The sequence below is a fragment of the Micropterus dolomieu genome, linkage group LG23 (genome assembly GCF_021292245.1).
Source record: "Micropterus dolomieu isolate WLL.071019.BEF.003 ecotype Adirondacks linkage group LG23, ASM2129224v1, whole genome shotgun sequence".
NCBI classification, from domain to species: Eukaryota; Metazoa; Chordata; class Actinopteri; order Centrarchiformes; family Centrarchidae; genus Micropterus; species Micropterus dolomieu.
This window is the reverse complement of record NC_060172.1, coordinates 23,883,368-23,901,554: the sequence shown is the minus strand read 5'-3', so window position 1 is coordinate 23,901,554 and position 18,187 is coordinate 23,883,368. Positions and strand designations below refer to the sequence as shown.

At 40.7% G+C, this 18,187-nt stretch overlaps 2 protein-coding genes across 3 annotated transcripts; one reads left to right on the top strand and one right to left on the bottom strand.

The window, feature by feature from the left end:
• Positions 1 to 500: 500 nt before the first annotated feature.
• On the bottom strand, positions 501 to 5,451 carry si:ch1073-224n8.1 (zinc finger protein 850). Of its 2 annotated transcripts, XR_006823256.1 has the most exons (3): positions 4,240 to 5,451; positions 2,977 to 4,071; positions 501 to 2,910 (listed from the first exon to the last, which is right to left on the bottom strand). XR_006823256.1 is itself a non-coding variant. In XM_046040791.1 (2 exons), exons 1-2 carry the CDS (start codon positions 4,952 to 4,954, stop codon positions 3,101 to 3,103), a joined length of 1,686 nt encoding a protein of 561 aa, XP_045896747.1. In that variant the 5' UTR covers positions 4,955 to 5,451; the 3' UTR covers positions 501 to 3,100. The 2 variants fall into 2 exon arrangements, 1 of the variants encoding a protein (XP_045896747.1); XM_046040791.1 differs by having other exon boundaries at positions 501 to 4,071.
• A 3,215-nt stretch (positions 5,452 to 8,666) lies between these two features.
• Positions 8,667 to 12,878, top strand: LOC123963987 (LRRN4 C-terminal-like protein). The gene is made up of 2 exons (XM_046041133.1): positions 8,667 to 8,758; positions 9,566 to 12,878. The coding sequence occupies exons 1-2, from the start codon at positions 8,737 to 8,739 to the stop codon at positions 10,288 to 10,290; spliced, it is 747 nt and encodes a 248-aa protein (XP_045897089.1). The 5' UTR covers positions 8,667 to 8,736; the 3' UTR covers positions 10,291 to 12,878.
• Positions 12,879 to 18,187: the final 5,309 nt, after the last annotated feature.

The following is an 18,187-nucleotide window of genomic DNA, read 5'->3' as shown; positions in this document are numbered from 1 at the left end:
AAACGTTATTGGTATTATGGATGAAAAGCTGTTATGCGTTGACATTTTTCAGTGACATCTCACCAGTTCAGCTTACCGTATGGTACATGACCATACCAAAGGACACCTGTAATAGCAGTCTGTGTGCATGAACGCAGCTGTCATTACTTAGCACTGGGAGAAGAGTAAGGGGTTATTAGGGAGCTGTCTTTTGGGCGTGTCCACACCACCTACACGATCTGTTTGGCAATCAGTGTGAAAACTCTCCTCCAGGGTTAATGTGGTTTTCCTGTCATGACACAATGAAGCAAACCGACATAAAGCCGAAGTGATAGACAGGATATCTAAAATTAGGATTTACTCGTGGATTTAGCTTTGAGCTAACACTATCAATCCAGTTCATAGTTGTACTGTGGTAATCATTTAAGTTTGGTGTCCAACTGTTACACAGATAATTTCTTTCAAAAGGAACATCTTCTTCATTTCATACAGCGAACAAACAGCCACAGAAAGAAAAGAAGTATAAACAAGGCCCTTTAATATAGTAACATTTACAGTAGGTAACATGATGAAGGAGATGTAGGGGGAATATACTTAAAACACAGAAGCATAAAAAAGTAATTTATTTCACATTTAACACTGACTTCATAAGGAAGAATGCCATTTCAGTTAAAACCTACATGCAAAGGCCCCCTCTGTATGTAATACAAAAAACAATAAATATGATTATCTGGGGTAAAGACTACCTTGGCAAGCCGTTTTCTGGGTGTACAGTAACAGATATTTAACATTTTGAGTGCCGTTCAAAATGACTTACACTTGTATATGTACATAGAATAGTTACATGGAGATCATTATAGTAGTATACATGGGAAATGACACCAGAGACCTACAGTATAGCTCAAAAGGCTGAAAAGATTAATGCTCTGCTGTCAAACCGTGATGCAGAACATCAGGAAGGAAATTTTATAAGATTATATATAATTACATTGCATGTTAGCATACTGATGTTTTCAAAGCACATTACGTTTAAGAAAAAAAGAAGTAGTAATTGTTGCACATTCACTTTTCCACAAATGCTAACCCTCAATAATCCAGATAAAATGGCTAAAACTACATTCTTATTTACAGAAAAAGCAGGGAGGCATTGTGGCCAGCAGAGGAACAGATATGCACATGCAAGCACCAAAGTCTGTTCGCTAGTTATTGGCTGGTAACAATAATACAAGTCCAGAAAGGGGGAGGCTTTCAAGACATATAGTAGCAGCTTAAAAAAAAGAAAAGAAAAAAAAACCCAGAATGCTAAAGATATGGTCCATTAGAGACAGATGATAATCAGACTCCAGAAACAGTAACAGTGTTTGAGCTGTTGACTAACTGTGCCCATGTCCTCTTCAGATAGCTTTGTGAACAAGTAAATGCATGTACAGCTAGATGCATTAGATGTTCTTAACATAGCGTCCGCTTGACTGAAAACATTACGATTGTGTAACTGATGAGGGCCCTGCAGAATGACTGGTCCATGCTTCATGAGGACACACATGACCGTGTAAATGCAGTCAAAATGTCCTCATTAGGGTAGACTGCAAGGTCATGCTGCCCTCTTAAATTAAATGACTCAACTGACCAGTCAATTAGTGCTTTTTATGGTATTTTTTGTAGGTAATTATTCCTTGAAAACAGTGGTGACATCTGTGGTATTAAACTAATATTCACAAATGGGCTTTGGTCCTTCATAAACACTAGATTTTCTACTGTGACTGCATCCACTAGAAGCAGGACAAATATTGGAAAAAATATTTTTTTTCTCAACTTAATTGATTAGCAGAAGAAACTAGGTGACTACAGGTAAACAGATAACTTCTTTAGTTTATGACTGTCCTATTGTGCACCAACACAAACTTGAATCATACTACATAAGTGCTGCAAAACCTCTCTAATGCTGCAGTGGCGCTGGGAGATAGATCAGTATAAACACATGACAGGAGACAGAAATTATTTACGTTGTTTCCTCTGCACTTAAAGGATGTGTAACCAGCCACGAGGTTTGGTGTACAGCACAATCCGAACTCGCGACCTCGGGAATGGGAGGCAGATGCACTAACAAGGAGGCTAAAACCCATGGGTGCTAGCGTCTGTCGCTACCACATCTCTTAAGGTGTCGGGGAGTAAGGATAACTCACTGCACAGCCTACCTGGCTTCCGTTACAGATACAGTGAAGTGAAGATCCTAATTTTGACACAGTTTAACAGGCTGTTCCAGCTAAGTGAAATGAAGATGTGATATGTTCTTGGGCACGACAACTCTAATAACCATAGATTTGAGTTAATACATGTTGTGTGAAAGCAACACCCCTACTTAAATATTATCACTTTACACAGACAAAAAAACTGAGCCAAAAAATATTGTGATATTTGGTTTAGTCTGTAATGCCCAGCTACATAATGTGCCTTTACTCCTGTATGTCTGTCCACACATGAAGCATGAACCAGCCCTATGGATCCATTTATATCTATTTGAGCAGCTCAGCCTAAATAGTAACTGAAGCTAATTCAACAGCAAATTCAATCTGATCGGATCACTTGCAAATCACGAACAGTGTGCTAAAGATATGACTTGAGAAATGAATCTGATTTGACCTGCCCAAGAACCTCAATAATCAGAATCATAACAATTGAACCGCAGCAGCAGCAGTGACTCAGTTGATGACTGACTGAGTGTTCAAGGCGCAATATAAGTGCCTTGAACACTCACTTTGAAGTGGAGAATCAGTTTGTGTCCACTTCCGCCATTAATTTCCCAAATTATTGCTGGACAGCTGGCAAACCAGCAACTCCATGTACCAAGAACAATCCGTACGCTACTGCTGCTGGATGCAAATACTTGCTGTTGAAGAATGTGCAGTGGATTCTTTAAAAATATGTGTTCATCTAAATGAAAATGTCAGATATAACGGAAACTCCCAGGCTAGGGTTATACTTAGCCTCATTATTCACTCTAACGGTATGGAACAGAGATGACTTTATGCGTCATCAAACTACACAAAAACCTTATTCCATGTTTTTCACCTGGAGTAGGTTTCACGGTGAGCCAACAGACAGTTATTCCTTTAACAATCCCCTACACACAGTCCACTACCGAGCTTTCATCCTCCTCAGCTCCCCACTCCTCAAACCTCATCTGAGGGGACGGAGCTGCTGGATGAAGGTTGTTAATGTCATCAATGGCGTCTGGGTCCGTGTCATCACTGGCACCAATTCCCATGTGACCGCCTTCCTCCCGGTGTGTGCGGATGTGTTTCCGCAGTGCTGCAGGCTCCTTAAAGCTGCGATTGCAGAAGGGGCAGCAGCACGGCCTCTCGCCGGTGTGGATGAGCTGGTGGTGTTTGAGGTGCTGCAGGCGGCTCAGGCGCTTCCCACAGATGGCACACACATAGGGTTTCTCTCCGGTGTGTGTGCGCCTGTGTTTGCGCAAACCGTCCAGGTGGCGGAAGCAGTTTCCACACTCAGAACACGAGTATGGCTTCTCACCTGTGTGTATGCGCAGGTGGGTTTTAAGCGCCCCTGACTCGCGGAAGCGACGGCCGCAGACTCCACACGGGTAGGGCTTCTCTCCAGTGTGGATGCGGATGTGCTTCTTCAGGCTGGAGATGAGGCGGAAAGTCTTTCCACACTCCAAGCAGTGGTGAGGCCGATCTCCAGAGGGGTCCCCTGCTGTGTCAGGGGCTGAAGGTCCTGCTGAGTCCTCTGCTCTGCCCGGGGAAACACTGTCTCCTCTCCCGGCTCCAGAAGTCCTAGCCAACTGTTTCTGTCCATCCAGTCCGCCCTGCTGCAGGGCACCACCGCATTCGCGCACAGGTCTTTGGTGACGCAGAGGGTGAGTAAAGGCACGCTGGGAACCTCCCTCCCCTCCAACTTGAACGTAGCCAAGGTCACCAACATTGTGGGACGATCGCTCTCCATCCCCAACTCTGTTGTCATTGCGCAACCCAGGCTCCTTCCTGCTGGGCTGCCCAGAGCCTGAACCTGGTCCCTGCTCCTCTTTAATCTCAAACCTGGATGCTCCACCTGGTCCCTGAGACTGCCTCTCATCTAAAGACAAATTGTAACATGAAGAGATGGTTAACGTAGAAGCATCACTATATGAAAACACAGAAATGAGTCCATGTGTCCATTTACAGTAGGTTCTGACTCATTCAAGTTTTTTGCAAAGGAAACCCAGAATATACAGCGTACAACACACATTGTGTATATATTTACCTTGCCTGCTGGATTCAGAGCACATGTGAGATGTGTTGGATGCAAAGTCCAGAGCGTGGTTGGTCACAGAGCCATCGGGTTGGATTGAAAGCTGGCACATTTTGTAGTCATCTCTTGGCTCAAACCCATGAAGCGAGTCGTCCACAGAGCCACCGAGACCCAAGTCAACACCGGCTCCGTTCACATTTCGGGAATTCTGGTGGTCCCTGTCCAAGCCTGAAGCCATCGAAGCCATGGAAGACAGCGATGGGGCGAACACTGACTGACTGATTGTCTGAGGGCCTGAGTATGAGATCTGAAGCTGGTCTATGAGCTTCTGAGCACTACACAGGCATTCCTGTAAAGTCTTCAGCTCCCTCTCTGACACTTCGAGACGCACTTTGAGCCTTTCATTCTCTTGCTCCTTGTGTAGCAACTCTTGCTGAGTCTCATTGAGCACAAGCACCACTTCGCCCAGAAGAGTATCAACTGCTGCGGACATGGCAGTTTGAATGGTCGGGGCGAGACGGGATTTCAGCGACGTTACAGTCACGCTGCCCTGCGAAGCTCCGTATCCAGCCTTGTCTGCTTTACGATCATAACAGGACTCTACCCCGGTCCTGTCGGGAATGTTGATGATACTTTGTTTACGGCTCCCACTGTGGACTGAGCTGCTGCCGCTATTTGATGGAGAGGAATCCATGCTACCAGCATAGCCTGTCCTCCTGGAAGTCATTATTTAATGTGCTTAGCTAGCTTTAAGGCAGTTAGCTAGCGTTTGCAGCCTATGCTAATGTTTAATATGCTACTAAAACTGTCGAGCTGGTTTTGTTGCTGGAATAAATCAGGGCAAATAACAGAAGAGTCCCCAATTACACCTGCCTCATTAGCAGTCTAACTGGCGTCTCCGACAAAAACAATGTAGTCAACTCCGAGATGCGACTCTCCTTTGGGCCTGGCTCCGCTCGCTAACATTAGCCTACTAGCTTTAAATCCTAAAAGTGCCAGTCGGTCAAAGACGTACTGTTGTAAAACACCGTGACTCTGCAGGAGAAATGTGCGGCTTGCCTTTAAATCAGTCTTTCAAGTCCGTAAATGACTGTTCAAATACTTCAATACCATGGCCCTCAGCAGCGACTCACCCATTCCCAGCTTCTGTCTGCAGAACTGTACTGTATTGTACGCCGAGGCCTGTCGCACAGAATTGACGTCAGTAAAGACGCTCAGTGAAAGGGTTGACGTTGCCCTGAGTGCGACCTGAAGGGTTTCATCTCTTCTTCAGCAGAGAAATTCCTTTTAATTTCATGAATTCTTTTGAAATGCAGTCCGAGCAGTTCCCCCAGTGGTCAAAAGGACATCCACACGCAGAGCCACTGAAACATAAAATTTCCTCTCAGAGTTTTAAACAATTATTGCTGTTTTTCTTTTTTAAATCACTTTTCAAACCAGTATGGAGGACCACGTATGTCATGTAAGTGGTTATAAAATATTCCAGTTATTGTTATCTAACTGGACAATAAAATAGGAATGAAAAAATATTTTCCAAATTAATTAATTAATTAATCAATCAGTTATTTTATCCCCCTCTCACCGCTTTGCGGGGTGGTATGTGTCATCCTCAAGCTCGGGTTCTCTACCAGAGGCCTGGGAGTTTTGAGGGTTCTGTGAAATATCTTAGCTGTTCCTAGGACTGCACTCTTCTGGACAGAGACTTCAGATGTTGTAATGTTTTCAACAGTTAACCATTTTCAAAAGACAGCTTGAGAAGCAATTTAACTGGCAGAGAGGTGACGCTGCAAATTCAATCATGAGTCATGAGAACCAAAAGCATCAGAACTGCATCAAACTTTACTAAAGGGCTGTGGCTGGAAATAGCAAAGGAAGACATTGTGCACATGAAAAACATGCAAAGCACCAAAATGAATATTATTCAACATATCCCTAGCATTTTACAGAAAGTATTCAGATGTAACCCCTAATGAAGACTAATAATGAACATTTAAATTAATGACACTGCGGTCCTCCAAAGGCAAGTCTAGCCAGGTAGCCTGTTATTTGTGTAGCCTATATGATTTATTTTTTATAATTTCTCTTTTTTCTAGCATATTGGCTTTTTAGCATGTGTAGGCCTAATGCAATTATAGCATCACTTTATATTACACAATGAAATTACTTGCTAGTTACCATCACTTACTGACCTTTTGAGAAGTCATGATAGCCACGTGTTTCTTCTATTCAAGCGTGACTCTTTGACCAATTTGTGCATTTTTTTTCTTCTTCGTTAAACCCACTGTCAGCCTGCAAGTCACTCTTCGGGATGAAATGTACTACTCACCTCGCGGCAGTCCAGCAGCCATTTGCGGAATAAAGCTTAAGTTTAACCTTTTCAATCTAAAATTAAACTTCCAGGGTTCAAAAGGTAAAGTACACGCAGGCCATCGACCTCTCAGTGGATTATGCAAACTCTGAAACTGGTGGAGAAGACAACAGTTTATCAGCAGACTGCGGCAGGCTGCGTTGTAATTGCAGGATGCTAATTTCGGGGAGCTGGCCAAACAAATCATGAATTTTCTGGTGCTTCGCAGATGAACCGCTCATTGTCACAGTGCAATCTATCATGAAAACTTATTGTTACCCACACCCAGTTTTGCAGCTACATTACACACCCAGCCTGGCTTTTACACCCTTTGTCATGTTTTTTTACTTATGTTGGTTGTAATTATTATAGGCTCTAGGAGGCACTGTGGACTGCTTTAATAATGAATGATAGTGAGGTGAGGTAGCTAATAAACCCCACATTACATGTTTTAAACGAATGGCTCATGTTCAGAAAGATGACTTGAGTCATTAGGAGATATTGTCCAATGAATAGTGCCAGCAGAATTCATTACATTCTTGAAAATGTGTGTTGCAGTGCCACATTTCTGATTTGTTTAACAATGACTAGGCGTGATGTTTTCAATTGAATGAGGTTTTAACAATGAACTAATCAAAGAAGAATCTTGGCTTGTTAATTCTAGTTTTATAGATCTCTTTTGCCTCATTCAGGGAGTCAGTTGGCCAAGGCTGGCACCTGAAGTTATTGTTGTTTTCCTGTAGGCTGTTAAAAAATTCCAACTAATGATTTGTTATGGAGCTCCTCTGGTCCTGCTATACCTTGTAGTATTCATTTGGGCCACTTCCATTTCAAATATACCATCCACTGTGGTTAGGGGGAAAGTGATGTGGTCCATGGCAAAGAGGGGCAGTGCATTGTGGGATTCTATAACAAACAATCTAACAGTTACCATCTGCTTGACTTTGTGTCACTTCCATAAATATTTCTTACTCAGTGACTCTTCTGTATCTAATTAGCTCATATTGCCTGTTACTTCATCTTTGTTCCTGCTAGCTTATTAAAATGTTTGTGACTCAGTTTTTTCTATGGGCTTGTTGTGAATAAATTCTTTACAGACTAACAATGGACTCACTATGAAAGAGGTACTTTACCATAAACAGGAATTATTAGGAAATAAGGCAAAATCAAAAACATGTTTTTAAGCATTAGATTCAGATATAACACATAAACACAACTAGTATTACACAATATACAAACATACCCACACATGTTCCTATATGCATCTCCTTCACACCTACACACAAACACTTTTTCCTGTATGTACTTGGACTCAAACACATTCACTTACAAACACTCATACAAGAAAGAAAGAAAGAAATGCAAAAAGAAACAACTGATACATATAATATAAGAAATAAAATATAAAAAGATTTATCTGAAAGGGAAAAATAAGTTAAGCATGATGCTGTACCTGTCAACACATTGGTTCCTGTGGAATAATATACATGCATTCAAGTTTCAGGTTCAAGAAAAGTACCAGGATGGCAATTTCATGCATAACAAATAATTCCCAGAACAAGTCCAATCAGGTTTATTTACGGCCTTTTGGTGAACAACTGTCCGCCATTTTCATACCTTTCTGTTTTGCTGCAGTGTTTGGAGTCGACTCATATATTTTATTTAGGTGAGAGGTTAGATGGCAAAGGAGGACATGGGGGGATAGACTGTGTGGAACTAGCGGTATGTCAGAGATGACAAATTCCAATGTGAATCAAAACCATGACAGCGATCATAGTCCTGTTCAGTTTCACCCCTAAAAGGAAAACATTAACAAGTGACACAGGCTCTGAAAAACCTGCCCAACGTGAAGGAATGCAACAAGAATCCACATGGTTCACTTTGAAGAACAGAAATTAGGAAGCAATGATGTAACTAATAGTAGACTATAGTAATACCACTAATGGTATGCACATGCAGTCACTCACATTGCTAAACCATTTAGCAAGAAGGGGGGTGGAGCTAGTTCAGAACGGTCGGGAATAAGGGAGAGGGGGGGTTGTGGGAGGGCAGAAAGAAGGAGGTGATTGTTGGGGAGAAGTGAAACATATAAAGGGGGACAGAGCAAGAGAAGGAGCAAGTGGAGGAAAGACGAGGAGAAAAGAGCTCACTCATCAGATCAGATGAAGCTTTTGCAAACAACAGGTACGTTCCTATCTTTTACCATTGGCACATTTTCACTCCTAACTCAAGGGGATATAGTTTAGCTGTGGTGCAAACAAAGAGCACAAAGTGTTAGTATTCAGTGAGGGCTCCTGCTCTGTTTTCAGTGCAGTTAAACACAGAGATTTATGAATGGGCTTCATTGTTATATCTCCATGCATGTTCACCACAGAGCACATTTCAGGTATGTTTGTGTGGTTTCTTGTGGAAATCGCACAGGCAGCTTGTAACTGGATCCAGCCTAGAGGGCTGCTGCTCTCTATCATGGGTGTGTAGACATTTGGACCTGTTGTGCAATACCGCCTGGAATGCTGAATTAGTGTGAAGTACCTCCAAAGTTTAACAAATGAGGATTATCCCTAACAGCAAGATTTATACAAGACTATAAATCATTGACAAACATGCCACAGAATAATAAATTTAAATTAATTAAGTCCACATTTTTGTCATTTGCTTACCCAAGAGAAAAGCAGTGTGCTCTGGTTTTCAGAAAACAGTTTATGCTTTGAAGCTAGGGAGATTTTATTTATTTCCCAACTGAAACTAGGCCCACATTTAAGCCATTTGTTTCATTCGACACTGCTTCCCTGTGCAGTCGTATAATCTCTAAAAGACACAGCATCAGGGGAGGAATCTCTGTCTTCAGGCTCTTCCATACAAGACAAAAAGAAACAGGCGCTCTGAAGGTACACATTGCTGGAAACCCAAGGGGCTGATATATTTCTTAATATATATTTAAAAAAAAACTTATTTTCCAACATACTGAGTTTTACTTTCTGTGATCACCAGACAGCACAATGGCTGCCAGCAGAGACCTTCCTTTCCCCCTGGTGATCGTTTTCCTGCTTCTCATCAGAGGTTACTCTACCCTGCCTGTGACATCACAAATCCCTGGAACATATCCTCTGAGACCACAAGGGTTTTTGACCGAGCCCCTTCCCTCAGAGGACTACTCTCAATATGAAGACACAGAGAGCCCTTTTTCACTCAAAACAGCACCTCCAGTTAAAGCGACCTCTGAGCGATGCGACTACAAACCCTGTCTCGAAGGTCAGATCCCCTGTGCTGTTCTGGCAGCCTCCACCGGCTGCTTGTGTCCAGGGTTCACTTTACATAATGTGGCTCCAGAGACTCCCAACCTGAAATCGGTGTCCTGGAACGGGTCAGAGGTCGTAGTTCATTGGTGTGCACCTTATTCATATGTCACTGGTTATATTGTGACAGTAGGGGGACAAGAGAGACAGAAGTTTGGGAAGGACCAAAGGAGCGGCGGAGTGGGTGACATAGACCACCTCTCAATGGTCTGTGTAGTTGCAGTGAATGATGCTGGACGCAATGAGTCCTGCAAGATGTACCAGCCCAGAGACAACAGTCTGCCTCTGAAAGCCGGACTCATCGGGGGAGCTCTGGGCTTCCTGCTGCTCCTCTTGCTGGCCGTCCTGCTCTGGAGGCACAAGAGGCAAAGGAAACAGGAGGACAGCATCTCTATGCATGACACAGCTGAGGCACAGTGAACAGAAAACAGAGCAAGACTGGACGCTCAGTGAGATAAGACTCTCTCCCTTGGGACTCCTCAGCCTCATTGCAGTTAATTAACTGTGACTACATTATTACATCTGAGGCTTCCTGCACAAAGGGGCTCTCTGAAAACGCAGTAGGAAATGTGGTTCATCATCTCACATGAATATATCTGACTGGTAATGTCCATTGCCTAATTCTTGTTTCATTTTGATAACCCCGCTGGTGGTGTGTTAAAGCACGTTCCCACATCAGCAATTTGAAAACCAGCTGCAGAAAAATATGGTATTTATGAGCTAAGTTTTCTAATAATGAAGCCCAGAGGACAAACAATGCATAAACTAAAATTTTGATAGAAAGATTCTGTGAATTTGGTCCTTTTTTTCGCATTTCAAGAATCACCAGTACAGTAATTTAAGTATTTATTTTTATGTTGATTTCAGAGACAAAAGCTGATGGGTATAAAGGTTCAAATTACAAGATATTTTTACTATTATTATTGTTATTATTGCAGACACATAAAACATGTATCAACAACAAAATACTGTCCACAAGGCATAATTTTAGGAGCATCGCCACAGTATAGAAAAAGTGTATGTATGGTTGTGTTTGAAACTCTCAGCGAGAGTTTTGTATTAGAGTGACTGATTATGGTTTTGAGGATGAATGATGTGCTGTATTATGTATTGTATTTATGAACATCATTTGGTTTGTTGCCTGAGATGTTCTATGTGTTAAAAGTTGGATTTGACAGGTTAGCTTTGGAGAAACAAGCTTTAAAGCACACAAAACAAGGCTGTTCAAACTGGAACGACTTTATATGTTAAAGTCTGACTATTTAACTCAAGTGAAATCTTAGTCGCTATTACACTCATGTGTCAAAAATATTTAGGATGGGTGTGTCTTTCCATCTGTCTTACTGTGGGAAGTTGTGTCAGCGTACTGGATGAGGACTGTCTGTTTTTCCAGCTGTCATATAATAGCCCTATTCAGTGAATATGAATATTGTGAGACTTGTCTCATTCCAGCTGAGACTTCCAGTCATCTAGCACTGGGCTGGTGCAAAGCTTCAGGCTTTTTTTTTTTTGCCATGATGAAAAAGAGAAGAAAGGCCAAAAATTTAAATCCTCACAGTTTATCTCATGTTCAAGCCTCCATCTGCATGTCTCGCAGCCATGTTATAATTCCTTTTTGCTCTGGCTGCTGCCACAGAGTTGTTCCACTGCTCCTGGCGTCTTTCTCATTCCAACTGCACTGCACAACTTACATCGCACAGAGCTGTATGGAAGTCATCTAACATCTGTAATTTGGAGACACAACAGATTGTTTATTTCAGTTGCTGAAATGGCCTCAAGATGTTGCTTTTATGACACACATTCAGAGAGTGCAGTCACTCTCAAACTGAGCGGAAAATACTGACTTGAATTGGTCAGTATGAGACGATATGCAAAAAGAATGTCCTTACAATATCATGTGGTGGTAGCAGCCTGTTTTAAACAGATGAAGATGTAATGAGCTTAATGTACCAATGCAGGAAAGGACTACTTCCAGAGAAGTGCTGTTCTGATGACAGTACCAGAGTAGCACAACATGTACTTAGAGATAAACAGATATGTACGTCAATGTATCTTATTTCAAAAAGGATATGGTTTGCCTTTTTTAAATAAGCTATTTCCGAGAAACTCTGGAGGTTTTGACTGTTCATGAAGAAATCAAAATCTACCTATTACGCAAAGTTAAAAGGTTTATAATGAGCAAACTGGTGGTCATACAGATAAAAGGAAAAGGAAGGAGCTGCGTGTACTTTGCCTCTGCTGCTGCCCCTGGAGTTTAAAATGCTTCTTAGCTCTTTGACCACAACAATGCAGAGCCTAGAAATCTCCGGCCTCAATATAAGACATAAATGTTACATGACTGTACAGAAAATGTAGATAAAAGGCAATGCTGACATTTTCTCTTTCAGAGAGTCTCACACACTTTTGGTATAGAAGTCATGGTTCAAATTATTTTTTTAAAAAAAGCAACTGGTATCTAAATACAAAATTGAACCACTACTGAACAGTCAAATTTAAACCCCATTAAATGTATTGCATTGGGATATTTTAATTTGACATACATTTATTTGATTTTTATTTCTGTAGTTTGAATTCTGCTCTTTGAAGTTTTTGACATAGAAAAACTTTCTAATCACCTTCTTAAAATTTTACATATTTAGGGCGACAATACTGTGGGGTTTCCAGTCTTTTATATGAGCTGCTCTCTCTTGGATCACATGACTGGCGAAAGGGCTGATCCATTCCATTCATGCTGGATTGCTTTTCCGACCTTGAGGCTACGTTTTGTGAAGCGGTTGTCTTTAATTGTCCACTGCATCTGTTAGGGCCTGTCCATAGGCTCGCCATTCATCTGTGACAACATCAGAGCCTCTTCTCACATGATGTTGGTCGCCAACAGGTCTTCTCTTGAGCATCTCTCACCACCCTTAGAATGAGTGTCCTTGATGTAATTATGTTGTTTTTTTTGTGCTAAACTGCAAAATGTCAAAAATTCATACAGATTGTTCATAAAGTGAAGAAACAAACAAAGAAAGTAAAGAAATAAAAGTTGTTTTCCTGCGCAAAATGTGTGTCACTTTACTTAAAGCAAACAATTAAGTGTTATAAGGTCTTATAATTAGTTCATATAGTATTATGTCCATCTGTAATATATTATACAGGGATAGATATTTTAACACTTTACTTAAAGCAAACAAAGACATGCTAGGCCTATACAACATTAAACATTACTATAAGCTATTATTCCATTTTATATCACTAATTCAACATGGTGACTAAAGTGTATTCATAACGAGGCAGAGTCGGTGGTTATAATGTACTATGGAACATGGTCAGAGATTTTTGGCGCACATTGATATAAACTGGTATTACTATTAGTTATAATACATTAAATCAAAGTTATGAACTTTGCTATAGCGCCTAATGCATGTTTGTAAGTGATTATAACAATTGTTATATTGTCTTATGGACGCATTATATCGTGTTATAAATAAGTCATTATAGCTATGACCTTCATAGAAAGTGTTACCAATTTTTTTTCTTTAATATGGTTTTGAGAATATTGGACACTTGAATTTTCTATTTAATTTTCCAATTTAAATAAATTAAATAAAATCCCAATTTAAATCAAGATTTTGAGATTGCACAACCTGAGACTATCTAAATTCAGTGGGATTTAATTGCTTTCAAATCAGCCTTACTTTGCTTCCACACATTGGTGCTGTTCTTTTACATAGGCCTACATATATATATTAGGGCTGGGCACCTTAAAGCGTTATGGCTAATTAACGCCGACAATTATTTTATCGCACGTTAACACAGTTTTTATTTTATTATTATTAGTTTGAAAGTCCCTTGCTCACTGGCTCTGAATACACATACAGTCAAACCATGGGTCACAGGAGGGGCGGGATGTTGATCAGCCTGCAAATCACCCACCCAAACAAGCAGTGGAGGGAGGCTTCAGCAGACCACGCTATCATCTTTTCTTTGCAAACAGCTTTTGATGTTAGTGGGGATTTAAGCGAAATATCATCTGGTAGAAGCACAGATGTGAGGTGCAGAATGTGCGTAGGAGAAAATTCTCAGTAATGTTTCTGCTCTCGTGAGCTCTTTTTTTTTTTAAATTTAATTTTCAACATCTGAAGTGAAAGACAAAGCAGATAACGGCCCTGATGAATCTAAGATATTATGCAGTTACAGTTGCGGTTGCTTTTCATTTTTTTAACTTAAGTCACATCTTGCGGCAAGGTCAGCAGCAGGGATGAGCGTTGACAGAACACTTCTCACTCAGGATAAGTCATGTTGAATCACTGCTATCTCCTTCAGTAAACCGGTGACTCATGTTACTTTTCTGGTAGAGGGATCACATATGAAAACAGTGAATCAGCTGAATTCAGGCCGTAGTATTTCACCAGAAAATACTTTGTGTCAGCCTCCACCTGCCTCCCCTGCTAATGTAACTGTGTGAATAATAATGAAGAGTTTGTTTGTGTCAGTATGAGTTTAGTCTAACTGCTGCTTGACATGTTTCTGTTTGTGTTTATGAAGTTTTGGATTCTACGTGCAGGTGCTGCTTTGTGTCATGAGGCTAATGATAATTAAACAGACCGAGCTGAAAAATGACTCACCCAGTAAGCTCTACTAAATAAGGAAGAGTCACGTAAGCCATGAAGCGGACAAGACATTTAAATTGGCATGAAGTAATCTAGGACTTTTATCAGTGTCTTTTAGCATCCACGACCATTTTCACAATAGAGACAAAGGTGTTTTAGCACAGCAGACATCATGAAGCGAAACAGTACTATACAGTACTATACAGTACATCATGATGCGAAAGTACCTTATAAGGGCCTCTGTTAACTGCTTTCAGGCTAAAAGTCACCTTATTGCCCTCTGCTGGTCACATTCAACCCTTTCAGAAGATCCCTAACTGCACTAAAGGGCAGAAAATGACATTAAGCAAAAGAAACATAATCACAATCATAATGATGTCTACAAAGCTGGATCATACTTGGCTCAATACCAATTAAAGGCCTTTGTCAACTGGCAAAAATTGGATGAAATGACTATGTATATTGAAAGGTGTCGCACGTACCAACAAACGCACAGAGAATTATCACCTGCCATTCCCAAGTGTTTTAATGTCTTTCACCTCATTGCTTTGGTTTTACATGAATGCAGCGTAACTGGTTCACTTTCAGTGCGCTCATCAGTGCAAGTTTCCAGACCCCGAAGGCAGCTTTTTTCATTAAAAATCTATCTAAATCTACAAAAAAACACCTCTAAAAATCTACCTGCCCAGAACTAAACATCGGACAGACAGTTAGCGAATAGCTGGTGAATGATCACCTCAAGAGTTGGTGGAGACCAAAGAGCTAAAAGTAGTGTCAGCACATTCCCCATAAAACTGTATATGTCAAATATTGTGTTAACAGGTTGTGGTGTTGGTAAAAGGTCACTGAACACAGGTTTAAGTATAAATAATCACATCACAATGTATTGTATGTAAAATGTAATTACAAGTAAAAGTCTAAAGTTAAAATAAACAAATATCGTGGGCAAATTGTACATAAAATAGCAACAAAAAAAAGTATCACTGTTATCAGGTGTCATTGTTTTATTTTGTGGTATTACAGAGGCGTTAACACTGTAAGCAGCATTTTAACGTTGCTGCTTGACATGGTGGTTATAACTATTTTATATCTTTTGGGTAGTTTATAACAAAGCCTCATATTTTACAAGATAATTATAAGGTTAGTGTGTAAAATCTGAATGTTTTTGTAAGTATTTAATATGGCAAGGTGAACAGAAATTCCATTAAACACAGAAAAACTTGCCAAAGAAAGAGGAAGAGCTGTTGAAGTTGAGACTAATCTTCAGTAATATTATGGATAAACTGCTATTGTATAGGGCCCAATTGTTTAATTTCTACAGAAAAACAATATCCTTTTCACTGAGTGCTTTTCATGGCAGCGGCTTTGCAGCTGAGGCTTTAAGAGGCTTTACTGCAATGAAAGTCGTTCTAGGTTGTAATATTATGTTCATCTCATAACATTATACTGGTACCAATTCAAAACCATCATTCATTTTCATGCACTTAATTATTCATGAAAAATTAATTTGCATTTAGCGCTGGGAAAATGAATGTTTTTATTACTAGTAATCCGCCAGCAGGGGCACTAATGGTTGCTTTCTCTGCACGCTGGGGTCAGCTTTCAGAGGGCATAAAACGTTCAAAGTGGGTCAGGCATCCATCAGTGCCCATTATTGGACGCAGACTGTCCTGAGCCCACACTGGCTTTATTCAAAAGCAGAAAGGTTTCCACTTCTTTAGTCTCCTAAGCATTTTGTAGGCAGTACAATGAATAAAAAGAAAGGCAAGTTGAAGCGAGTCAATCAAAGAACTCATTGCTAAACGAGCTAGGTGTCATCCAGCATTAAAAACAGCTTTTCACAGGAGGACTCTGGGCCTTCATCAGAGGAAACTCTGGGTCTATGTGGGTGGTTGTGCAAACTGATCCCCCCCCCTGCAGGCGTCTCATCCTGTTTACTCCTGTTATGTCTTAGACTGTGTCTCTCTGTCTTGGCTCAAACCACAACTCTGTAAATAAAAAGATTAACTTCTGCCTCTAAGTGTAACTCTGGCGTTTCTGGGAGGATGAGCGGGGTTTATGTAAATGCAACGAGGCGTGTGTTAGATTACATTTTTACATTTCTTCTTTTGGCATCATCGGCGACGAAAGAATAACAGTGCGACATCTTTCATCATCCAGACATCTTTCAGACAAACAGGGTAAGTGTGAGTCAGAGCTATTTTATCTTTTTGTTTTTTGGATTTTATAGGAACCACTAGAGGTCATTATTGCAAAGAGGGCTGTGGAAATCAAAGCCACCTCTGGCATGCACTCACTGAAAATATAGCGGAAATGCAAATGAGTTGCTCTAATAGGGGTGAAAATGAGTTTGCAGAGGTAATCAGCCCTGCCACATTTTTACATCCCAGAGGAGGGTATGGGTTTGCAGCTAAATGTTTGATTCCCCCCCAAACATTTTTTTCATTCACTGCTGGACAGGCAGGTCAGCGCTCTCCTCTCAACTCCCCAGGATAGCTCAGCAAAAGCGTTTCATAAAGGAGAGGCGGAGAAAATCTTTCTGCTTTTTTCCCCTCTTCTCCCATTTCCTTGTATGAAGAGCGAGGGTAACCATGGCAACCTGGCATTACACAGGACGGAGTCGAGGAGGTTGAAACTGCGCTCAGCTCAGAGAGAGAGTTATCAATCATTTTGGCATCAGCACTGTCTCTCTCTCTCTCTCTCTCTCTCTCTCTCACACACACACAAACAAACAAACAAACAAAGACACACACGCACGTTTGCCTTCTCTTTCATCCTTCACCTGACTTCACAGGCCATTTTCCTTTTTATCAGAGAACACAGAAAAAAAATCTGCTTCAGTGCACCAGTATCCAGTGGATATAGATCTGGATGCATAAATCACTCACTTTAGAAGGTGAAAAAAGTGTCTGCAAATGCCAAAGTTTTCAAAACCATGGCCAGCATGCCAGATTGTATTTTATCATCTTTCAGCAACACTAGAAGAGTCCACTCAAATCATAAAAGTAGATAAATTTGGTTCATTTAGACAAGAGGAAAATCTTGAAACCATAGGAGAATATAGTGATGAGTTTTTTGTTGCAATAAAAAGATGTGACCTTTATTCATTGTGCAATAATTAAAAAACAAATTAAGGATCTCTGTGGAGATTTACAGGCTTATAATGAATTAGTCAATGAAGATATTTGCCTGAGCAAAAAACAAACCTGCAAATATGTTCAGGTCGCACCCGGTGGAGAACATTATGACACAGTTCTTGTTGAAAGAAGATGTATCATGGCAATCGATTTGCAGCCATTTGCTTTATAAACACCTTCCTGTAATTTTTTATGAGAATGCTTTAATAATCAGTTCATGTTTTGGAGTAGACATTTCAAACTGGAAATATTTAATTGACCAGGCTTTGAAATGAGGCCACAACATGTATCTGTAACAGAGATCCAAGCTAATTTTCCTAAAGCATATTCCTGCATAGTATTATTTCAAGCCAGCTGGGTGCATATGAAAGAAAAATATGAATACCTTTATAAGAATCATCTTGAATGTGTTCTTTAGATGTGTGACTGCGGATTTGTTTTGATTAAGGTTGTAGAAGGCTTCAGCTCCTGCTCAAGAACTGTCAGCTGAATCTTTAAGAGTGTATAGGAAACCTGGAGGGACTTGGAGCCCGGGCTGTATTTAACCCTGTGAGGTGAAGTAGTTGTCCCAGAGTGGCTGCACTG

What these genes read in the sequence shown, in the direction of transcription:
- si:ch1073-224n8.1 (XM_046040791.1), bottom strand. Translation starts at nt 4,954, where the DNA reads ATGACTTCCAGGAGGACAGGCTATGCTGGTAGCATGGATTCCTCTCCA. An exon ending in CTCTGAATCCAGCAGGCAAG is followed by an intron (nt 4,072 to 4,239) that starts GTAAATATATAC and finishes ATTTGTCTTTAG; the next exon opens with ATGAGAGGCAGTCTCAGGGA.
- LOC123963987 (XM_046041133.1), top strand. Translation starts at nt 8,737, where the DNA reads ATGAAGCTTTTGCAAACAACAG. An exon ending in GAAGCTTTTGCAAACAACAG is followed by an intron (nt 8,759 to 9,565) that starts GTACGTTCCTAT and finishes TGTGATCACCAG; the next exon opens with ACAGCACAATGGCTGCCAGC.